The 26,027-nt window shown below is 40.0% G+C and overlaps 1 protein-coding gene across 1 annotated transcript in view; it reads right to left on the reverse strand.

Annotated features, from left to right (window-relative positions):
- NFAT (nuclear factor of activated T cells 3) overlaps window positions 1–26,027 on the reverse strand; it is a 101,140-nt gene that overhangs the window by 5,900 nt on the left and 69,213 nt on the right. Inside the window, 11 exon segments of the mRNA XM_074085225.1 lie at window positions 288–686; window positions 689–939; window positions 941–1,379; window positions 4,675–4,846; window positions 5,107–5,294; window positions 5,517–5,688; window positions 8,596–8,778; window positions 9,010–9,109; window positions 9,536–9,874; window positions 12,685–12,825; window positions 20,301–20,589. Coding sequence (XP_073941326.1) covers window positions 288–686; window positions 689–939; window positions 941–1,379; window positions 4,675–4,846; window positions 5,107–5,294; window positions 5,517–5,688; window positions 8,596–8,778; window positions 9,010–9,109; window positions 9,536–9,874; window positions 12,685–12,825; window positions 20,301–20,589 — 2,673 coding nt within the window.

Here is a 26,027-nt window from a genome sequence, read left to right on the forward strand (position 1 = left end):
GGCGGAAACAAACTACTAAAACGCGACGCCACGCCACGTCGTCCGACGCATGTTCCTATGTGCAACTGACCATGACAAATGCTATGGGACTGATTAGTACTGACATGCGTTGGAGCGCGTGTGCAAGCGTGGCGCGGCGTCGGGTTTTAAATAGTATGTCGGCACCTTTATACGAGCGAGGCATCTCGTAAAGGAGTCATCAACAAATGCATAATTTGAATCAAGTCCAAGTAAGTCCTCGCGGACGACAAACAAGAAACGGAAGCCGTATCAGAAGTAGAACTCACCCTGGTCGAAGGTGCTCGGGTTGATGTAGGAGAGCAGGTCGCTGTCGCTCATGCCGGTGAGGCCGCTGCCGGGCACCGTCATCTCCTGCGACACGGCCTGCGACACCGCGTGCGACACGGCCTGCGACACGGCCTGCGTGACGGCCTGCGACACGGCCTGCGACATGGCCGACAGCGGCGCCTCGGCCGCCGGCTCGCTCGGCCGCGGCTGCTCCACCTCCGTGAGGATGTTGGCCGTGTTGATGGCCGACGTGACCAGCGCGTTCATCGTGGTGTCGGAGGTGAGGATCTCGGCGGCCGCGTTCAGGATCATGGACTTGACGGCGGCCGGCGGCGTCTTGACGGCCGTCGGCAGCTCCGCCATCAGCATGAGCTCGTCCTGCGGCGGCGCGTCCCCCCCGGCGGGGCGGCCGGGGGCGAGCCCGCCAGATGGTCCTCGGCGCGCGAGTTGACCAGCTCGTCCAGGTTGGCGGCGGCGTCGCCGGGCAGCATGGCGGCGGTGGCCTTCATGGCGTCCTCGACGAGCGCCTCCATGTGCGCGGTCTGCTGCGCGATGCGGTGCTCGATCTGGTCGGTCTCCATCTCGAGCTTGGTGATAGCGTTGAAGGGGTTGTACGGCGCGCGGTAGCCGAGCAGCGCGGGCTCGGCCCCCCCCCGCCAGCTTGCCGCGCGGGTCGGCCCGCCGCAGCGGCTCCATGCCCATCAGCGGCGCGGCGTACATCTGGCCGCCGGTGTCCTCCGAGTTGAAGATGGCGGCCGTCACCGACTCGACCATCTTGTCGGTCTGGATGGCCTGCAGCTGCTGCGTGAAGGAGGCCAGCGGCGACGGCGACGGCGGCGACGGCTGGCGCGCCGGCGGGGACAGCTTGAGCGCGTCGAACGGCGCGCACGCCTCGGGCTTCAGCCGCAGGTCCACGCCCTCGAGCGGCAGCAGCGCGGGCGCGGGCGCCGGCGCGGGCTCGTCGCGCTCGGGCAGCGACTGGCTGGAGTCGTCGGGCTCGGCCTTGAGCGGCGGCTCGGGCGCGGCGCTGGCGCGGCGCGGCGGCAGCATGGCGGCGCCCCACACCAGCGCGGGCCGCGTCTCCTCGCCACCTGACACAAGCCGGCTGTCATCATCCGCGACCGACCACGTTCGACCTGACTATTCGGACGGGCACTCGCTAGCTACGTGTGTGTGTGAGTCAGTCTGCTGTGTACGTGAACAGTGGCATCGTGATGTATACTCAGAGTCGAGTGTGCGGTTTCGATATCGTCCAATACAAGTTTCGCCCATAGTCAATTGAAATTTAATTCAAACATATTAAACTTTTTGATTATGTGTGAATTTGTACCGTATAACGTGAAACAGTGTTATTATTTTGATATGAAGAGTCCGGAAATCCTTTACGTGCTTGACTAGTAGAAGAGACCGAGACTTCTGGTAACATAAATTTATTCAGAACGTGACAAATTTATACCTTTAAGGTACCTAAGTCTTTGATTTAAAACTTTAGGTTCCTGCGTTGATCTCAATAGTACCTACGATTGAATGAAGGATCGATGTTTGTCCTAAAACTTAAAAAAAAAACTATATACTTTGGTATTTAAGAGGAAATTACCACGATTCAGAAATTACTCTTGAGTACTTATGAATAGTAGCTTTACTTACTTACCTCAATACCTAGGTGTACTCAATCAACGCAAGTCTTTCACAAAATTCTTCTTTAGCACCCTTATTACTTTCAACTAACTAAATCATAGCTGGAGTCTGGCAAGCTAGTCCTCGCAAGCAATTAAAAGCCAACTTCGTTTTGGCAACCCTAAAAATCAATTCAGCAAGCAGCAATGCAAATCAAATTTGAAGTCATGTTAAATGTAATCTGGGTATACACATTTTCACGAATAAGCGAATCAGATGACCTTTTAAAACTATTTATGTCGGCGTTTGACGTTACCGGATGTTCGGTTGGATTTAACCCCCACTTTTATTTGACGCATAGTTAAATACTAAAAAGTTTTTTTCACTTCTCATGCTCGTAAAGTTCGTGTTTATGCTGGATCTAGGCGACATAAAATGACTTTTTATGCTCTAGTGCATAAAGTAAAATCTTCGTCTAAGACCAAGGCAATCAGGCCACATCAAACAGCCACAAACAAAAAAGTTTCTATATATATTTTTTAACAATTTTTAATCTCTATAAAACTAAAAAAAAACAATCAAAGTAATCAAAATTTCAAGAAAACTAAATATTTATAATTATTTAGCAATGCATGAAAAATAAAAGGTACCTAGTAAGTGAACAATGTTTCCACTGTTGTTATTTCATTATCTCGCAATCGAAGTGAAAAGCAGTGTAAAAGTCGAGCATTAAACCCATTTTCCCCTCGACGTGTCTATTCACCCTCGCCGTACCGAGTAAAATGGCTCGTTTTATGCTCTCGTTGTACAATCTACTATTATTTGACGTGCAATCACTTGAACAACATACGAATGTTTGCGCGCATGTAAGTGCCCCCTGTTACGTTATCGCGACATATTTACCTATTCACCTGCAATTTGTGTCTCGAATCCCAATTTTTTTTTATTTCCTTGCCAGTTCTTTAGTTTATTAAAATACACGTACAGAATTTCGGAAAACAGTGTGTTCAAAATGAAAATCTAAATTAGTACAAATGTTTGCAGTTAGCTTGCTTTAAAATCACTTTAAAATTGTCAGTAAAGGACTCCGATATGAATGTACGTGGGTGTAGATAAGTGTAACGTTCGGTGTCGTCGTGTGTGCATTGTGTGAGTGTGTGTGTGTCAGTACCGTGCTGCAGAGGGAGTCGGCGGCGGCAGCGGCGGCCCACCCCGCTACCTAGACAGACCTAGCTTGAACAGAAGGGAAAAAAAAGAAAGAGTACGCCAATTACGCATCAGTCATTTCTTCCAAAAAGTTCATATACTATTTTCGTATTGCTAACATATAATGTAGCATGCACACATTCAATGAAGCAAGTGTCGTTGTTTACTTAAGCAATATCATGTATCACGGTAGCTCCCCAGTTTTCGCCATCTGTTTGAGAGAACACAGAAGAACGGAAAATGCACACAATGTTGTTATGTCATGTAGTTACTTATAATATATGTGTGGGTGAAGACTTCGAGTAACGAACTCTTCTATGGTTGTTTACAATATTTGGCATAGGATTTATTCTCCTCGCTTCAGATAATAGTGACCGCTTGATGAAATAAAACTTCGATTTAGTGTTAAGTCAACTTGTGTCAAAATGTATAAAACTAAATAAATAAAGATAATAAATATAGATTTAGTCCTTCTAGTAAGTGGTCAGAAAATTATTTTATTCTACAGACTGAAAACTATAATCCCCTTTTTGAAGTTTAAACACAACACGTTTCTTCAATACGATGGCAAAAACTTGAGTGCTGATGTGGCATACAACATTCAACATAGATGTTTTTATGATCATATTCAAACTACATTTTCAAATGTATGATTTTGAGGATGTGTATTTCAACAGGACTTGAAATACACAGGTAAAAATATGTAGGTGTACTTACTACACTTCGATAGTAGGTAAATGAAACTGTATATGAACGTATTGTAAAAATAAAATTAGAAAAAAAAACTGTTAGGAAATCCAGAGTAAAGTAATATTATTTTGGTTTCCTGTAGTAACTTTAGTTTGCACTTTAAATAATCTGCTTCACAATTAACGATGTATATACATATACGTAGATACGAATACGTACATAACATAATTAGTATATTAGTAAACAAAAGCGACTTATAAAGCTGGTGTAATCAACTATAGTAAACAACTGATAAGAATGCTATAGTTAAGTACCCACATTGACAGCAATTTCATAAATAATCACACCACGTTAATAAAGTAAAGCCATGGTATTTCTATGCTAAATACTTAAAATTCACTGAAAAAAAAGCATCAGCAGTTAATGAAAACAATTTTTTTTCTTAATGACGCCATTTTGTGTTTGAAATGTCAACTACAAGTCACCATCTTTAAAGCATTGTTTGGAAAATTATAATTCACTTTTTACTTTCTTTTCACGAGTATAAAGTAGGTTCATATGCTATTATATATATGGTTCATTTACTTTGTAAGTATTATATATGGTTCATTTACTTTGTCGAAGTTGTTTATGGTAAAAAAAAACATTAATTTACTAAAAACTTTTTAAACTAAGCAAATTTTATATTAACAATTAATATCAACACTCAACAATCGGCTAACGTTAATCCCAAATACTCGGCATATAAACATTACAATTTTCAAACGTCATTTCTTCAAAATGGCGCCGCGTCGGTCGACAACAAAATGGCGGCATAACCTCAAAGCGCACTAAAGCGATGCAAGCGGCCGACCTCTCGTGTACTCGTTTTACCTTGCGTGTGGTGTCGCGTGCAGTGCTGCGGGCCCGTGTCATGGGCCGGTGGGGTGTACTGAAAGTTGTGCGGCTCCGAAGCCTTGCCTCCTGACCGCACAAATAGCTGGACGGTGACAGGCTCGATTATGTCCGAGCGGATGTATGGAGGCACGCAGCAGACTAGGTGCGTCTGGAAACAGTTTGTGATTGTAAGATTGATGTTTTGATGTGGCTGCAGTGTAGGTGATCTTTTTCCAACGATTGTGGAAGTAAGCTGGGGTCCAAAGCCCCTAAATTCAAACGAAAGAGAGACGCAGACGGGTGAAGGCGCAGGCTGGTTCTCGCATCTATTAGTTTACATTACCTAAATAGGTTCAACATTATGCGCAACTGCTGGGAAGCTGGCAATAGCCTCCTCCTGTGGACCAAGTATATTGTTATTGAACCCACCTGTTGCAGGAACTCCTTGTCAGGTACTACCTCGTCCTCCCACACGGTGCGTCCGTCCTGGCGGTGGCAGAACACGACGCGCGTCTCCTTGAGGAAGTTCTTGCCGAGCAGGTACAGCTCCAGGCCGCCGGTGGCCGGGCACGACACCAGCGACTTGCGGCACACCTCCGGCACGCCTGGCGGTTGGGCTGGAGGGAAACATTTTCATTGATCCCCTAACTTTGCTACAAATATCACTAAGTAGCTTTAAGTAAGTCTTCGTGTGAGGGAAAAGCCTTAGCCTATTTCAGAAATAAATAGGAACTTCGATTTGTCAAGTGTAGGGCATGAATTGAAATGGTACTTTTTCATCACTCAAATGACAAGCAGCTTGGGACAGGATCTCACTGCAGTGGAAATTGGGTACTCACTGCATATGATTTGCGTGGAGCAGACCTGTAGCGTCTCGGTCTGGCCCTCGGCGTTGACGATCTCTGTGCGGAAGACCATGCGGCAGCGGGTGGACTTCTTCTTCCCGCGCGACACGTGCGCCGCCGGCCCGCCCAGCTCGCCGAAACGGTGCTCCACGTCCACGTTACGCTCCTGCATAACAATAACAGTTCAACAATGATAGTGGAGAAAATGCAATTGAAGCATACCAAACAATTAGAAGTAAACAACACGGGTTTCACGGTGGATGCAAGCCGCTTCCAACCAAAGCTACTGGAGGTCTATAGGGGAGGCCTATGTCCAACAGTAGACGTCCTACGGCTGAGATGATGATGTATTAAAAGTAAAATCGTCTATAAAGAAAGTTTGTTGGTCGGTTAGTTGTGGTGGTGTGTGGTGTGGTTGATTGATTGTATGGTTGTTGGTTGGAAACAACCAAGTTTTTGTGAAGTAATTACTACAATGTCATCAAATAATTACATTGGACATAGAACCACAGTACAGAGAAAAGGAACAGTATAATGTCTTCATATAAACGGCGGAACGCAAGTACCTGCGCGCCACGAATTCTCAGCATACCTCGGCAACCATCAGTCGCGAGTGCTCCGCGGTTACGTACGGTCGGCGCGGGACTCATGCGCATTTATTACGTATACTTATATCTAATTATTTATGTCACGACGATATAAACAATATTGCTCGGTGTACGTATGTTTAAATACATTTTTTAGATTACCAACCCAACAATAAAACTTTTCGCACATCCCAGAAGAGACGCAAATACTTCTCCGTAGCCAATTTCTAGTTAACAAATATACGTAGTGATGAAGCTCAATAAAACCGTTTAAAAACATATTTAAGTACGTTTTGTGGTTTATTAAAATAACGTAAAATGCATTTTTATTAAACACTACATACTTAGTCCATTCCTTCCATAATTTCTTAAAGCTCCTAATCCTTTCCCTACTTTAAATTTCATGTGCCATTATCAAATACATAACTGAAGAGTTACAGTGTTACTCGTAGTAGGCAGCCCCATCGCGCGTTTGTGTACCGAGCCGGCGTAGGTAATTATTATACTGCTCCTTTTTTCTGTACTGTGATAGAACAGAACCTTGAGGCATTCTTGGCCCTTAATTAAGCTTAAGCTATCGATTTTATGTATTTTCAGTCAGATTGCTTAGTTAATGATGGTATGTCAAAAAAACAGTGGGATAGTAAGACACGCAATTGCCTTGTGCGGCCTGCTTAGTTTCTGAATAAACATATTAATTTTATATATTGCAATACCTAATCAAAATTTATTTTAAAAGCATGATGATTAGGAGACACGTAGTAATAATACGTAGTCAGCTATCGTCATCACTTTGAAACACATGATTGGGTGTGTAATTTGGCGACGGTTTTATCAAACCGACCTTAACCCCGATCTGGCTTCGTTCGCCTGATATGCTCAGGCCTGATAGGCCGCTTGGAAACTGATTTAAGATATTGTAATTAACAAACTATGGATAATAATCTGAAATAAATGTCATTATTATTATTAAACTAATTTTCAAGATTAAGTAACATCTGTAAAGCAATTGACTAAATAATGTGTGTGATTGCTGCTTAAAAGTAACAGAGACGAAGTCAACTAGGGTTTTTTTTAATTTGTATCAAAAAAGAACATGGCTTAGTATTATAGATGTCGTGTGATAAGCTTGAGCAAGTAAGTTGGCCAGCAGATGCAGATTTAGTAGACGTAAAAGCAGTATCAACAAAAATCAATCAATTTATCAATCAGGAAGCACTTGAGTCTGAATTCAGAACTAGACTTCTAAACGGGATCGCAGACTTAAAGAATTTCTAAAAGACTAAACACTCAAATGATTGTATCATTCCCTCATCTGCGGCCTGTTGCCAAGAGAAACTGCGTCACTCCAGACTACCATATCAAATTCTGTCAAATTGTTATTAAAACAATCAGATCAGAACAAGCCCGTCACGTGATAAGGCATCAGCAGTCGCGTGAATATTGACGCAGGTTGACAATTATGCTATGTTTTGACGATACCGTAGAGGCCGAGAAGTGGCAAAAGTTATCAGGCATCATTTGTAAAAAATGTATTTTAGGTCCCTGACAGACAACGCGAACTTTTTTATGTAAGAGCTTGCAAAACAAAGATTGCGATTATTAATTTATTCAAAGACGATCATTTGGCTTATATCATACTGCATGTTACGCAGAACAAGCTCATGTTTTTAATAAAGCAATTAACACTTGCGGGAAGTGTGAAGAGATATCTGTTCCGTCTGACTACTTGCAACTTGTAGCCAGCCTTGTTACGTTTACGAATAAAGTTCATTCTACATTTTGAGCTGGCCGAGGATAATATCTTTATGAATATGACCCTCTATTAGTTGTGCGAGAACTAATTGATTTCCTTTGTCTTGCATCTGCCAATCATGCTGTCAGGGAGCGCGACGACCTCTGATAGCGCCGCCGCGAGCCCTAAACAATACTGATTGACCTAACAACTCGATACAATAACTGATTTATAGCGGAATTTTCACAGCTGATACTGGAATTTAATTGTGTCTAAAGGACAGTAACTAAAGGAAAGTTTTAAAAGTCCAAAATGGTTCTTGTTCATATAATTCACAAAATTAGATGGCTGAGTTATCCTGGTGTAGGTAAGGAGATATTCCTTTTTAGATAAAAAGTAAAGTAGGACATGGTGCATGTTTTTATAACTTGTACTTATAGGCATCGACAAGTTTGCGCAGTGATTTTGGTTTACAGTTTTCCGAATTTTCTGTCACAACTCACAACAGGGGATCAAATAAACCTGAAGAAAATCAGAATCCTAACTTGACCCTGGCATAGCTACCAACACAACTGCCACTTTGCCAATATTTGAATCAACAGTTAAAGAAGCATTAGATAGAAGACTACACGTATTCTCGGTTGCCTGGTGCGGGGGTGCTTGTCGGTTTAATTCGCACAACAATCAGGTCTTTGATTATCCTGCTTTGGTTGAATCACCTAAGCTAGCATAGCAAAGCAAAGCAACTAACCTTGAGTATCCCAACGCAGTCGCAAGTGACCTGCCAGTTCTTGGTTGGCTCGAGGTCGATCTCGATGACGACGGTGCCGTCATCCTTGCGCTCTTTGCACGACGTGGAGTTCTTGCCCGAGACCCGACACGCCTGGTAGAACATGTGCGGCGCCACGCGCCCTGTGTCTGTCCCGATGAACACCTGCGGGCAATGCATGGACTCTAATAAAGTCTGTTCGGAAGTGGTCCTTCGAAAAATAGTAACATTGTCTGATAGTAGGTAAGCCTGTATATTGGTGTTGAGTTATTCAAAAGATAACTTACTTAGTTGATTGCCTATGTATATATGTGGTAAGTGATAAGTAGCGTCTTTATATGCAGAAGAAAGAATACTAATGAAAAATAATGAATGTACGGTCAAGCAAGTTATTACCTGTAAAACGGCCGGTTTGTCGTAACCAATTAATTTGACTATTGGAAAACCATTGCCTGAATTGTCCTTCACCGCTCCTCGACTACCCTCAGTCTGATATCTGAAACCAAAGACAATCATTGAAAAGAACTGAAGTACTTTCTTAATTAGGTAAGTAATATTGATGTTGGTTGAATAACTACCCGAAATTGGCCATAGGGCGAAGGTTTTTGCTGTAGAGGTATTTGTAGGATTATTTAAGAATATTGCAGCCTCAGCAGGCTAGGTACACTAAACACATAGTTCTCACAAATAGCTTTTGATATGATTGACTGGTGAGCCACAGCAATATATTACACAACTGTACACAGAAGGTACAGCAGATGTTAGTTATCATAATGGTAAGCCTTCTAATCTTTTTGCTTGGATAAGTACATATGTGTCTGACGAGTTTCAGTTTTCGTAAGTTGTGATTTACGGTGTGCAATACAATACAAATATGTACTTTATTGAAAACCACAAATCAGTACGGTAGGTAGTGACAGACCTGGCTCTGTGCTGCGACTCGGGCTGGCACAGTATCTGGAGCTCGACCATGCCGTCCCGCGAGCGGCCTGCCAGCGGCGCCGCGAGCCCCGGTGGGCCGGAAGGAGACATCGCCACCAGGGCTCTTCTCCTGGCCAGCGCCTGCGCCAGCTTCCCCCCGTACTTCCCACCCAGCTTGCCCCCCAACTTGCCGGATAGCTTCCCCCCCGCCCCGGCCAGCTTGCCACCCCCCGCGTACTTCCCGGCGCTGCCGAGCTTCCCGCACGACCGGTAGGTCTCCTGGTACGCGAGGCGGGATTGCTCTGCGCTTGGACTAGATAAACTGCAGCTTGCCCGTATTCTGGAAAGGGAGAGTGGATACATCAATTTGTTTCATTAAATCGTTCAAGAACACAAAGAAACGTCGTTAGTGTAAGCCGATTAACCGGGTTGGATCATCAGGTCAATTATCCAATTAATGTTGTTATAGATTCTTAAAAGGAATTCGTGAGCTAAATTGTGGTATACACATACCTACTTGTTACATTCTGATTACAAACGAAACGTTTATTTGATAAGTACCTACTTCTATCACATGACACTCTTTGACTAGTACTGGTTGAGTACCAAATGAGACATGCATGTTCAACTCCAGCACCTACTTAAATATAACGAAATCATATAATTTTCAACATTTATTTATCTATTTACTGGCCATGTAAGTATCTATTTACTGGCTGAAATAGCTCAAGTTTCTTGAAGTAAACGAGTTTCTTCACGATCGTCTATGTCCAAATGTCATCATCACGAATCACAAACGTAAGTCATCAGTGAAGTATGCTCAAGCGCAGACATTGCTATCACAGTGACGCTGCAAGTAGATTAGTTATGGCGCCAAGTATATATAATAAGTAGGTATACATACAAAAGCGTACTTGTTTGAAATTCAGTGAGTACATTTACTGACATATTATTGCTGCGCCATATAATAACATCAACATAAAGCGCAAGTGAGAAATGGCCTGATTGGTAGCTGTGACGGTTAGCGGAAAAGATTAGTATTGTATAATATATACTACTTACTGATTTATAAGAAGATAATTATAAATAAATGCATTGATATATCTACACTCAAATGCCCAAATGTTTTTATTTCAATTTCTTAGGTTGGACCAAACTGCAATGGATCCTATACTTCAACAAAAATCTTTCAACGAAAGGCATAACTTTTCCGATCATAAATAGATTTAGATTTTCTTGGAAGTTAAATTGATAATTTACCTATGTTTGTACCTACTGTACAGTGGTTGCAATTAAATTGACGCACAAGACGAAACCATAGAGAACTCAACGTATACGCACAGTATATATATAAGCTAAATTTAGCTTATAGGTATAGGTATATCATGATCGACTTTTTGAACATGAAACTACCGTGAGACTCACTCATATTAAATGATATTGTAACGGATAACTCACGTCTTAAACCGAGTTTAGCTCGACATTTTTCGGGCTATTTCGTAGCCCTTCTTCTCAGGAGCACGCGACTCGGCGGCAACACCAGCACGAGCGAGTGTGAGTGTGGTGAGTGTGCGTGTTGCGGCAGGGCTACGAAATAGCCCGAAACATGTCGAGCTAAACTCGGTTTAAGACGTGAGATCCGTTACAATATTATTTAACATGATCGACTCTTTGACGTTGGCATCACATGCAGCCGGCATGCATTTTAATAGTGGTACGGTGATAAGGGTATTAATCAATAATAACATTATTATTGTTATTTACGCTGCAAATACATAAGGAAGCTACATAGCCTTGATCTAAGCCAGCGTATTACTTGTTGACTATACCTACTGACTGTTCTACTAATGATTGCGTTTACATTACATACCTACCTACTATACGGTCTACGGTCATATTTAGTAATTTACGATGGAACAGATTGAAATGGAACCCCTGATGCCAACTTTGTGGTGTGACGGAGGCTTAAAGTCAAGGTTCGCTTTATGGACAGATCAGATCCCATAGTATATAGTCGACCAAGTAAGTACATACTTACCATTGTTTAACTCACCAAAACAATACCTAAGGTTGATTGTCACATTGTCAAAAAAATCTTGGTCAAATACATTTGGACTTTAATTTGTTACTGTGTTATTATGTTGAGCGAATCCATCACATGTAACCTAATTAAATGTAAAATTCACTAAAGTTATATTTGTTTACCATAAAAAGGCACGTGTGCAAAAACCTGACGTCAACGTCGTAGGATTTACGAGTTTCTTTACGTGCATCCTCTCAGGGGGCATCCACACCCCATAAATGTGAGTGAATGGGGTCTCTTTCCATTCTTATACGGCAAAGTGTACCTTCGTCTACTTTGTTTTGTAGCTATATACCTACTACCAAATCGATTCGCATGAATAGTTAGACATGCCACCGCTCAATTGTGTCTTGTGATAGTTACTTGGTTATGTGACCCCTCTACGGATCCAATACGAGAAGGATGCACGGGTCTAAAACAATAAAACGTCATGCGAGCTAGATTCCCTGATTGGTAGATATTTGAAAGCTGGCCAATCTTATTGGTGTATTTTGACTCACTGCCTTACATTGCTGATGTACCTACATGGTACAGCTATTGATGATGAGGTACTCTTAATTAGGTCTGGCATGAAGCTAAAGTTTTTCAGTTCGCTAAGTCGGAAGAAAGAGGCGTATACTTTCATCTAGTGTCGAAAGTTCGGAACTTCAGATTAGAATCAATTAAGAATCAAAAGCTGGTACAGCAATCCGGTCTCGGTATCTTGGTTAATCGGTGCTATGCTTTTTGTTTAATCTTGGTACCTATTTAGGACCTGGAGTTTGGATTGGAAGTCACATTTGGAGCCTCCAGGGATATTTTAATTTTGATATATTAAGCAAGAACTAAGGCTAAAATTGAGATATTTAGGGACAGTGTATGTAATCCTGGATCACCTAGAAAGAACGGTGTGGTTGAAAGGCTATACTTTCGGGTTCCAGAAAAGCGCAATCTTGGTATCAAGAACGTGGAGTAGGAATGGCAAGCGGATAGAAAAGTGGAATATTTGTGGATTCTTGGTAAAAAGGATCAAGGAACCTTAGGGACCAGAGGGGAAGAAATTTCATACTTAGCGTAAAGCAACCTACGTGGGGAGGGTGAGGGCGGGCGCGGGCGGCGCGTGCGGCGGCGGGCAGGGGTAGGCGTCGTTAGCGTCGTCGCACTCTACCTTTACCGCCATGTCGCGCCGGCGCTTGCAACCTGGCTGATCCCACTCCTCGCTGTCTAATCTGCAGGCACGATGGTTTTGTTTTAGCTGTCTGCTTTTAATTTTATAGTCACGGGAATATGCCTCATTTTAACCCGTACAAAAATGCTCCCATAAGCTTCTGTCCGCCCGTGTCTGCCTGTCTGTGTCTACTCAGATTCGATGTGAATATTTTGTAGATACTTACTAGTTTCTAAGTTGGTTTTTGTCACGTATCGTCAAAATTGTGATTTATCATCAACGAGTAATATTCATGTTTTTTTAAAAGATGTTTCGAACGCCACTTAGCTCGAAACGTGCTTATGAATAACAAAAAAATATGCGGGATTTTCTCCATAATTCTTTAGAGAGAATGCGAATTTTGCGATTTCATTACTAAGCCTGTTTTCTAATTATATTACTAACAATTACTTAATACCTTCACAAATATTACATCAGATGTACAAGCAGACAGACGCGGCTAGGGTATCTTATGTTATTTGCTAAAATACTTGTTAAATGCAAAAAGTCACTCAGACGCAATGAAGAATGATGCCCAAAAAAACCAAAACTACCAGTAAAGCTAATGTGTATGAAAAAGACTTCATGTATATGAATTTATGACAGCAACTAATTAATTCAAACTCAAACAACTAAGTAACCAAAAGCCAAGTTCCCCAAGCATAGGTACAGCACAGCGCATAGGAGGATATTCGTGGAAGTTTCAACACGCGATCGCCTAATAACTATCAAACCTTAGGCATACACCTACCTACATGTTCAGAAAATGATCACGCTCTTTGCTATAGTAAATTATGTCCTAAGGGCGTAAATAAGAAATTACTAAGGAGAGTCTATTAGAAGATTTAGGTATGAGTCGAATTTTGTAATTCCTGCACCACTTCTTTCGAAAAGTCGTAATGTTTCGAAGGCACCCATTTTTGATTTAACATTCAGTCGCGTTTTACGATATCAGGCAGCGTTACATTTGTATTAAAAATAAAATATACAGTCAGTCAAAAAGGTTACTTGTGTTATTTTATTTTGAAAACTTAATGAATGATCATAAAGCGTCAAGTTAGCCGCGGCGGCCCGGGCCGCCGGTTGACGCAGCACTGACGTCAATCGTCAACATACTCCGAGTGGACTCTAAACTAGTTTCTAAATGGGGGTCAGTTGGAATGGTCAAGCGTAATTTTATTTTATACACGGAACCATGGAGGCTAATCCTTAATTCGAAGTTCGTGTCGTAACTCTACCGAGATCGGCACGTGTAAGTATAAGTCCAGTTAACTATGTAGCGTAACGGCCAAAACAAAACCACGCTCGACCAGCAGCGCGGCAAGACTTTTCTATGTTAATTGCGGGTCAAGACACTCTATGCATAGCAGGTATAGTCACCAGCATTAATATCTGCCACAGCGGAGCGTGCAAAAATATCTGACACGTCCTTCCGGCCCTAGAAATAGAGTCGTATCAGAGATTTATGCACGCTGGTTGTGTCAGATATTGGTGCTGGTGACTACAACACGCGCAATAAGCATAGAGAAAATGGTCGACACGCCACCCGAATTGAATGCCCGCGATCCTATGCCGTACCCGTAAGGACAAACGAAGGTGTATTTTGGTGGATATGCTTCCTAAAGCAGAGAGCTCCAGGTAACTTCTCACTAAGGGCCTCTCCAGGCCGGAGTGGTAAACGTAAGTTTTCACACCACGAAAAGAAGGGGCAAAAACGAGGTTCCAAAGTTCTTGCACGAGAACCCTGCAATGCCGTGAGCTTTAATGAAATGGAAAACGGTGTTTGATGCCACGTGATTTCACATCTTTTATTAGAAACGAATCGTGGGATAAAAAATACATCGATTTACTAACCGGACAAGTAGCGTTCAGATATGGATTATCGTGGAGGTCCCTATACAACGAAGTGCAAAATTCAAACTTCGTATCTTGCCTTCCCGTTGACGCTTATATTATTTAATACGAGAGTGAGAGGGACGGTACGATACGAACTTCGATTTTCGAATTTCATAGTAAAGCCGCACTTTAGCCCCAGATGGCCTCTCCTAAATTCGGCCCTGACCAAGTCTGCCACTGTCATTCCTGTGGCAGAATACGCGTAAACTTGCTGACGTTATTGCAAGTTTCACAGGATTCACAAGGAACATCGTAAATTGACTCTACCATAAAAATCATCATTAAAAAACAACACTTCAGTTAATTCATTTAATTTGCATTTCAAACAAACTAAAACATAACAAACAAGTGTTTTTACCCGAATGCCCGAAGGAGGGTTATGGTTTTTATTAACGTTATATAACGTGACCGCTGCTACAGATCATGAACGGCGATGTTCATCTTCCGAAAACATACAATATGACTTCCGCATAATAAAAATAATAAGGTTTAAGTACGTAGCCGGTCGACATCATAGATGAAGCGATAGTACTGAGTCACGGCATAAAGGAACGTGCCAAAAATACAAATTAGCACGCGCGCAACCTGCGCCCGCGACTGGTGCGTAGTAAACATTATATCTTAGTGTTTTTGTGAGATGGCCCACTCAAAGAACTGAAAGCTTGCCGTTATACGTTAATCTAATCTTAATCTCATCATCATCATACCTGTTAAGAAAAAGGTTTTATATTATGATTTTATTGTAATCTTTTTTATGGTTTGTTGTCAAGTTTGATCTTGTCATATTAATAAAATACTAAGCTATAACAGCAACATATTTCTATTGAATCCTTTTCAATCGTTAATAGTATTTCTACTTTAACAATATCATCCGTAAGTCCACTGTTGGACATAGCTAGGGCCTCCCCCATGTTTATTTAATCTATATACAATCCGTGAGCTCTTAGAAAAACCTTCTGGTTTCGGGGGAAATCGGAAGTATTCGTTAGTAGAAAATGATAATTGTCTTTTTGACTTAGTAACAATCCATCACGCGACGAGTGCACTCGTTGTGTTTTCATTGAATTATATAGAGCAGTTAAAACCACTACTTACTTATTTATTTAGTTTGTTATTTTTCGGAAATTGATTTCCATGACGAGTCAACTTTAACAGGGTATTAACTGTAAATAGCCAATCACGGGAAATTGTTTATAATGTATGTAAATATTTTGTAAAGAAGCTGAAAGTTTTAAGAAAAGTGCTGATCGTAAATATTTTATTAAGGTTCAAGACCGAGTTATAGAAGCAACGGGGATTTCGAAAAGTACATTAAAAAAATATTAAACGAAAGCAGACCAAAAAAATTATTTGATATACCCAAGAGAAGTAGATATAGTATAACAACAGCTCTATATACTTCCAAATGAAAGTAGAGTGTTAAAGCAGGGTGTTCTAAATTTGAATTAACGATGTAAGGATTCGAAAATGCTGATTTTGTTTTATTTTGTATCATGACGAAAAGTCATACTCGTATTGTATTAAAATTAAAAAAAGAAAGAAGCGTAATATTATTACAGTAAGGTTTATTTTGTACTGATGGTTATACTTTACTAAACTTTTTACTGTAATTTTGAAAAGTTTTGCAAGCTTATAACAGAACAGAACCGCATATCACGATCGCGTGTCTTCGTCAATACCCGAAGCATGCTTCTAAAATCCGAAGGTTTTTTTAAGAGCTCACGGAGTGTATGTGATATTATTTTCAATACCTATTCGACTATCTAATAGAGTAAATTATATTACATCTGTTTTTTTTTTGGAGAAAATACGTATTTAAATTTAAGCTTTAAAAGTAAAGCGTAAATTAAAAAATAATTAATTTATTACCCGCATAAAGTTGGTCGAAATCGTTAGAGCCGCGATGCCAAGATTCCCAATATAACTAACTATACAAGAATATACAAAGATATAATATGCATATTAGGTGCTTAAACAGTTTTAATTGAGAAACATACCTTGACGTTCGCTCGTTTATGGCCCGTTGGAAGGTTATAGAATACTTTTGTATTAATTAGTTAATTCTTCGACTGCCGATTAAATAAGTAATTAAAGTAGAAAAGTTAAAATTACTTACTTACCTTCTCTTCTAAAGTCAGTGAAAGACGACCTTAAAGCCAGAAAGTTTTTTTTATTTAGCTCAATTTTGTTCCTCATTCGATTATGGGATAGCCATTCATTGATTTAGGGAATTTCTATCCTAACTAATATCCTATAAGTAATTTGCGTTTATTTTAGTTTAGAAGTCAAATCTATTATACCATTTCTGAAATAATTTCAAAGGTTTAAGTTTTATTACCAGTTACGTGACGACGTGCTACATATATTACAAGTATTAAGAGACCAATAAGACGGGGGCTGGCCCCGTGTGTACCTAATCCAATTACCCAATCAGATAGGAGACGAGGAAGGAAGTGGCTTGTAAGTATGTTTAGGAAGATAAGTGAGTGACACAGACGTTTGAAGGATGCCCTTCTATCTAACCCTGCGAATCAGCAAAATTTTCGCGTTGATTTGCGAACGCGCAACTATGGGAGCGGGTAGGACGGTACCTGTAGATAATTAAGACAAGACAGACAGGACAATCTCGCTTTAACCTAGTCGATGCTGGATTTGTAGCGATTCGAGCACTGCCTATCATTAAATGAACTGCTACGACATATGAGAATCGTTGATGACATCTTTCATATTCTACATCGAGCAATCGAAGTTATAAAAATCTTCAGACTTCAGCGCCAGGCTTAATTCAGCCTAGTGAGAGATCTCTCTATTGTGAATAGAATAGAACAGTATCTTTTATTGTTTTTGTGTATGTTGTTTTTACATCCCCCACACTTTAATCTAGTTACTTTAATAAATGAAATACTATATGCTAAGTACGAATGAGTTGTGTGTGTTAGGGAAGCGGCGCGCACGCACGTTTATCTAAATTAGACGAAGGTCGCGCGAATTGACCGGCGCTAGCATGTTTGGGTACAATATTAAGACAAGAAATGCTAAATGCCCTCTATTCTTATGAAGAGATACAGATACAGTCTCTAGTCTGTTCGCTGACAATTGGTCGTAGTAGAAACAGTATTTAATCTGGACTCAACTCGACTCGACTTGCCTACACTACATACAAACTTTATGAAATATTATAGTTTCCTAAAAGAGTTAAGTTTATCTTCATTCATTCAGAAATCGGCATGCTAGTCATTCGGGAAGTCTGGATCAATATGGCAGTGATATCATCACGCGATGATGGCATCACGACTGATAAGCAGAGTCTATCAGAAGACGATTTGTGTAACGGAACAGATGACTTAAATGTTAAGAAAAATGTTATCAGACTTTTATTTTATTTGAAACAATAAAAACAATAAATAAAAAAAAACAAAAACCCGACTGCCGCTATAAAAAATACTAAAAGAAAAAAAACGAGTCTAGTGGTCCAGAACTCTGTTACGTAGCTAACTTAAAGTTCAACAGTCGGCACCCATTAGGTACTAGGAAATTTGAGGTATTGAATGGGTCACTATTTGAATGGGTCCCGACTGTTGAACTTTAAGTTAGCTACTTAACAGTTCTAGACCACTAGTTTTTTTTCTTCTTTTTAGTATTTTTAAGGCGGCAGTCGGGTTTTTTTTAAATTTATTGTTTTATTTCACACTTCTTTGATATTTCTGTCAAAATGGAAGATTAAAACCATCATAATATTATATGATTAGAATGGGCTAATTATTAGCTAGTGTGATATCCATATTGTTACAATACTAAATATATTTTTTTATTCTCCCGTCATATTTTTTTCCATATTGAAATATTATTATATATACCCTATGTCACTCGTGTCATCAAGACGAATCCAATGACATATCATTTATCAAAATTTGTGCAGCCGTTGAGTAAGTTACAAGAGGACATATGAATCATATATACATACAAACATACGAGTCAAACACATAACCCTCTTTCTTCGCAGTCGGGTAATAAAATAGTCAATTAAGTTGGCAAACAAGTGACGTAACAGCTACTATTGTATTGAAGTGCATCTATAGGTAGGCACAATAGCTATGGCCTCAAGTACCTACCCTATTTAAATAGATATACCAATACAACTTTGCTTATCACATGTTTTTATTAACACATGCATTAAGTAGATACGTCCTAGGTTTCGCTGAAATCGTGTTGTTAGAGACATTATATTTGCGTGTTATATTTTTGGAAAGCAAAAAGCGGAACCATACAAATCTGAACACAAACAATACATTAGCTACCACATTCCAAAAAAAGCGAGTATTACTTACCTCTATAGTATTTATTTATACTATTTATCCTGATTTACACTTACACCATGCTGACAACCCACGTTAAAATCATTTCAATTTACACCTTAACTGTCAACAATTTGACGCCAATACAAGGGGTGTGAAATGATCGACATAACAACATTTGATGTAACTGTAACATTTGGTATTCAATTTATTAAAGAAGTTATCTTTTTAGATTATTTTATAAAATAAACTTAACCCAATGCATATCATATATACGCACTCCCAGACCAACACCGCATCAACTCAAAATAATACACCATTTTAATTTAGACTTAAACCAAATTTCTGGAAGGTCTAAATTAAAGTGGTGTATTATTTTGAGTTGATGCGGTGTTGGTCTGGGAGTGATGTAAATGAGGTTCATAGCTCCTCATTTAACTTGCCTGTGGCCTTGCTTTTGAAAGTTGTCTGTTAGAACAGATAAAATATGTAAAACGTAATGTCATACAAGATATTGAATAATTAATAATAAATAGAAGAATACGCGGAATATTAGCATTAAATGTTGTTTCTCCTTTCAGTTAAAGTGTTTAGTTAATTTTTTACATGACATAATATGTGTGTAACATTGGGATTAATAAAAATGTTCTCCTTTCAGAGCAACACAATTTTGTTTCTGTTTCGTCGTTACTGCATTAATTGAGTACCTAATGTGATTATAACACATTATATATAGCTTGTGAGCAGGCTCGACCCTCGAGCCTACGTGGGAAGAGGGGGTGAGGGCCCGATTCTTTTTCTATGCACCGGGACCCTTGTCGACCTAGCTACGCCGGTGAACTAACTACACTCGTGCGGTTAATAAATAAATATTGATGAAAACCGCATCAAAATGCGTTGCGCGAGTTAAAAGGTCTAAGCGTACAGTACGATTACTTGGAGTTAACACTTGACAGATGGGCGTGCCTTCAGTCGATTTTCAACTTTGACGTCATACAAATAAAATAGTTTTTACATAATCTGTAAACGTGGGTAGCGGTATACTAAAAATGGCTTTATTTGTATGACGTCAAAGTTGAAAATTGACTGAAGGTACGCCCATCTGTCAAGTGTTAACTCGAATTAATCAAACTGTACCTACATTACATGCATCCACACGGAGTGACATACGACTGGAAGCGACTTCGTTTTATATTATGTATTATAAAGATGTACACCAAATGTTGTTATAACAATCAAACTGCAACTGCTGTCAAGCTCAACACCCTAGCAGAAGCGTGCATCATTAGGTATAATCAAGTCTTACCTGTTAATGCTACTCAAATGTCTCTGATCATGATCTGGTCCGAGTCCACTGTCGTTACTGTTCTCACACGGCTCGGGCGGCCGGAGTGTGTGAGTGTGTGTATAATGCGGAAGCTTGCCGAACTTCCCGAGGTGCGTGAGTTTGCCGGGATGCGCGAGTTTGCCGGGATGCACCATTTTGCCGGCGTGGGCCATCTTGCCGGGCAACACGCGCTTATGCGGCGCCCGCATAACCTTTCTGTGCACGCGGGCGCTCATCGTTGCTGATGTTGACATCGTCATCTTCATGCCTGAGGGCAAAATGAGAAGTTAGTTTAATACCAAACAACTTTAATGAGTTACCTATATAAACTACCTAAGTAATTTAAAGAATACTTTAACTTCTATCATAGAGCAATTCATGAATCACCGTGAATCACGGTGTTGGTGTCTGGATAGATATTTCATCTGAAAGAGTTTGCCTATCTATAATTCTATAGGTACTATAAAAATAAAAAAAAAAAAAAAAGTTTTTATTTTCAGACAACTAATTTGGTCCATAGCATGTTTGTAACAATAGAAACTTAAGAACTATGTTAGTATATCTACATTGGTATTATTTATTAGACGCAGGAGCAGCGTGCAGCATGTTGAACCTGCTAAGAACAGCACTGTCCTGCCTCTCTGCGACCACCTTTAGGAGACTGTTAGAGCTGCCCCTCATTCTGCGTATCAGTGAAGCGACTTTCAACAAATTTTGTATTGTATTGTATTGTGAAGCGACTTTCTTACGCATAAGCGCATAAAAGTCGTCCACGTTACTAATTAGATCAGCTAGACCATAACTAATTATTTACTCTTGTTAGCGCAATTAAAAATTAACATATTTGTTTTTAACAGGTCATGTGTTCGCTTTTATGTCACACTAGTCCGAACAAGCGCTATAATTCGTCACCCTAAAAATAATCAGCAGAACATTCGTCATCCCATTGTAATTCAGACTGCTGTAGCATTATTTGAGATAGCCATCTCCGTTTAATAGATCGAGAGCCAGTTTATAGTCTGAGAGTCGTAACACCTCGCTCGTAAACACAGACGCGACTAGGAATACATAAACGGTGACTAAGTTGGGATCGAATCACTCTATCTTAAGGCCAGATCAAATGGTTCGGCAATTCTATTGATACTGAACTCAAGAGTGGCATAACAAGTAACTTTTTTGAACTGGGCTTTATTTATTGGTGTCATACATAGGTAAATGTAGTAAGAAAATCCAATCCTCGATGACGAATAGTGGCAAAGAATCTGGACTTTTAATAAAATTCTACGCTGTACTCACTTCTCCATCCTCTTACCCTGATATATGTATAGTAGAGCCAAAAGAGTCTAAAGTGAGTACATATGAACCGTTGGCACAAGGACAGATTAGTTTGTTGCATCGAAGTAAAAGCTCTCAGAAATTTAATGTGAAGATGAATTGAAGATGTTGAATTGAACCGCCACCATTTCTAAAGAGAAGTGTGTAGTTGACTATATTGCTTCAACATCGTGTCTTGACTGTAGCTTGTCAAACCCTAGCCATTACCAGTCCAGGGGGCCTACCATGATCTTTTCATAAACGATCCAAACGCAGAGCAGTTCAATTTAGGCACCTAAACTGAATCGTCGAAATTGGTACCACGACGTTTATTTCTCAGAGCTGAGTCTCAATGGTTTACAAGCGAATGAAAGACCGATATTGTCTCTGGTCCGAAACTGAAACGCTAAGTCGCGAAAGGGATGCCGCTATATGCAATCCAAATATTGTATACTAAAACCTCTTTATTTTGGAAACCATAACTCTATGTCATTCCGTGTTCTTAGCAACCGTTGTGTTGATTACAAAAAAAAAGGTTATGCTGTCACTAATCCACGAGTCTTTTTTCTCACTGAAAAATTAGTTTTATCAATGAGGAGTTAAGAAGCACAATGTCGTGAGAACCTATGAAAAGTTATAAAACTTGAATAAAAGTTTAAAAGTTCTTGAAATTTAAAAATATTCCAAGTAAAACACTTAAAATTCCAAAAGAATTGACAGAATGAGTAACTTATACTGAATCGCTAATTTTGACACTGAAGCGATTCAATTCACACTCAAGTTAAGCGTCATGGTACGAAAACCGCTTGAAGTGAGTGAATGAAAATGTCTATATCGCTGTCGCTGAACTGTGCTTGAACTGAACCGCAAAAGTAACGTCGTGGTAAGAAACAGCGATGCAGTTCAGTTTAGAGCCTAAACTGAATCGTATTAAGAGAGCGTGGTAGGCCCCCAGTTACTCCAGACCAATCGATAAGTCTAGAACCGGGTCGTTGCTCGGGTATCGGTGACCCGACGGTTATCAGCCATCGAGCCACCACCTGATTCCGTCTAAGTTAGGTACTACATGTATGCAGGTTACGTTGTATGTTCACGCATATACCAGAATATTTAAGGCCTGATAGCCTAGGTCTCTCAAGCAGGGGGTCGTGGGAACATCAGCTCAAGCTATCTAAATTTGAGAGAAGAGTTGTACTCAGCAGTGAATAGGCTGGAGAGAGACAGAAATAACCAGCTTAGAGTGAATGAGTGCCAAGTATTTATGAAAAGTCACGAATAAACAGATGTTATAAAAGACGAAAATCACATTAAGTTACTGGTTACGTTAAGTGAAGCTCGAAACAAAAATATCGCTAAATGATAGCTAATTGTAAATATTTATCGGTAACCTATCATTTGGCTCCATTACCGAATAAAGTTTACTTAGCAAAGTTTGTTCTGTTCTGGTGAACTTGCATTTATTTTGGTAAACTGAACTTGGGTTTGCAATAATGTCTATTAAGAAATAATAAACAAATCGAAGGTTTCTTTTGAACTCATCATCTGGCAAGGCACCACGGACATGTGTCATCCGATCAAGTGATAGAATAAACGTATGAATTCCCAAGAATTAGGGAGCTTATTGTAAATTATGCGTGTTATGTCATACTATATTTTTAGTCGTATATCATGTTTGAACCCCAAGCGTGATTTAAAAATACATCAAATCTAGCTCGACAATAGAGGGTGGAAATTAAATGTAGACGCCAATTGGTGTTGTCCATGATGAAATTTGGCCTAAATACAGCATATATGGTTAGCCAATTTAAGCAGCATAATCACCAACGTCTTGTTATATCAGGTGCAATATACTCCAATACTAATCGCATCGCACTCCTTTATTAAAAAGCTGCTCATTTATTCGAATATTTGCGATATTTAAAAGAATTAATCGCCTTGAACTCTTCTACGAGTGTCGTTAAACTGTAGTAAGCCACGCGACACGAAGTTCACACATCCTGTCGAATCAAAACATGCCGCGTAAACATCTTGCCCCAAATATACGTACAAACATACGATAACAATTATCTATGTCAAAATGCAGTGCATGAGGAAAAAAATATTTATTAAGTGCTTTTTCCATTCACAAGACATACGGGTGTGTGACTTTTGTGTATTCATGGCGGATTGATAAATGGCTTAGGCAATAGATACAATATTTATAGCCGGTCTACGAATTGATTATAATATTTGCTTACAGTAGTTTTATTTAGTAGCATTCGTTATGGCACAGAAAAAAAATGTTTTAACAGATTTTCAGTGAGGCAATTAGTTAAGAAACGGCTATTCTGCAAAAAAGCTTATGGTCCGTCAGTACTTGTTGTCAGAAAACAAAGTTAGTCGCCGTTTGTAAGTATTCGTGATGAATGTAAAAATAATTAACATTGTAAGAGTAGAGATACTGTTGTCTGATTTGATTCAGTTTTAACGAAAGTTTGACTTAAAAACACAATTTTGAGATTATAATACATTCAATAACTACACGATTGAAACCTAGCAAGCAAGAAAGTAATAAAATCCTCACAGCTTCGAAACGAAATTACAATTACCTATAGTGTGTGGGCATATAACAGTAATGCTTCTCACGTTCACGGGGGTACTTTATGTCTGCAGACAGACGTTATAATTATAACAATTGAATAGCTTTTGTTTTTGATTCTATCTCTACATATAGAGCTGAGAACGATTTTTTAACTCACTCACTAAAATTTTGTTTAAGCTGTAGTTTTGTAGCTTATTAACCAGATTTTTACCACTTTCGATAAATCTGTCACTAAGGTTGCAAGAGCAAACTAGTCGGATAGAGCGTCGATCAGGGGTGGATCGTGAATTTGTAGGACCCTAGGCTAGTACTACATAGGGAACTAAGTAATTGTGATTTTGTCAAAAACTGTCTTCGATTATGATATAATAAGTCCCCCATGGAGACCTAGTATATCGTAATCGGTCACAATAAATATACGAAGCCCTGGGCTATACAGCCCAAAAACCCTTGTGCACATCTACTGCTGATATCGATGCTTTAAAGGACAAACTAGAAGAATCGCTCTGTCTTGTATTTGCAAGCTATTTTGGAAGGCGATATTGGTACGGTCGGCAAGACCTTTAGTTTCTGGATGTTGTGTTGTCACAGGTTGCAATGAAGTAGCCAGATAAACATAATCCACCCGTATCGTTGTTATCAGGACCTTGTGCTCTCCGTGACACAGTTCTTATGATGTTTGCGTAACGCCCAATTGAAGCTTTGAATGTTTACTTTACTTTTGGCCCATTGTCTTGCACGAGCCGCATTACTGGTTCATCGGAAGTGTTTCAAACAACGTTTCCTCGTTCATGGTTTGGCTAGGCTAGGTTCAAACGTATGTTTCGAGTATATTCAAATCGACAATTTGAGAGTACTTTAAAAAGTAAAGCTATTTTACTACTAGTTAGTTACATAAACATAATAGTGTTATATTGTGGCATCTAGTTCTAGATGGAAATTCAATCCCTGGGACTATGAGTATTTTTTACTAAGCAAATGTTATAAATACCATTAAACCAACAATTCCTGTATATTTATTTCGGGGTGTTCGGAAAGGGCTCAACGATTACGATGAAATTTGCGATTTGAGGTTACAGGGGTGATCAATCTATAAAACTTGGTCTTATCTCTCGGAAAACACGTGTTTCGGGTTTACGGTTGTCCAAGTACAGATGTGTAACAGATAGTAAGCCGTAGAAATACGTCGTCAGATCTTAGACCCGTAGGTATGGTATGCATATGAAATATCCTTTACAATCGATTCTGTAGTCTTGCTATAAATGCATAAAAAATAATTGTTTCTCATGTCGAGTTCTTATAATATAGAACAGACCTCGATGAAGTTAATTTTTCTGTGTAGACTGATAGTTGCAATTAGCAGAGATTCCTAGAGCTCGTTAAAGTAAAGTTTGAAGTATATCCGGTAGTTGGCAGTGCAGTTGACGATAGACACTAATGAACCTTGTTATCAACTCGATAGTCGCCACGCGCTCGCCGCGTGTCACGAAGATGCAGACCGGAGACATTTCTCATCTTGAGTTGAGGCATGTTGAAGTACTTTTTTTTTCTTCAATGTATACTAAACACAACTTAAGTAAGGAAGCTAATTTGATGCTGAACTTAAAAGGGGGAGAGGAGTTGGGCCTCGGGATCTCCCACTCACCGTACAAAACAAAATTTCACGCCGGTATTCTGTGGGAGTGTGGTATGTGTGGACTAACCCGGTCGAGCCGGCCTAGGGCGTGCAAAACCGGTTTTGAATTGCGGTTTTGAGAGCCCAAAACCGGAAACCGGTTTTTTCCCCGGTTTTGGCAATGTTTTTAAATATT

This window comes from Choristoneura fumiferana, chromosome 3 (assembly GCF_025370935.1).
Source record: "Choristoneura fumiferana chromosome 3, NRCan_CFum_1, whole genome shotgun sequence".
Classification (NCBI taxonomy): Eukaryota; Metazoa; Arthropoda; class Insecta; order Lepidoptera; family Tortricidae; genus Choristoneura; species Choristoneura fumiferana.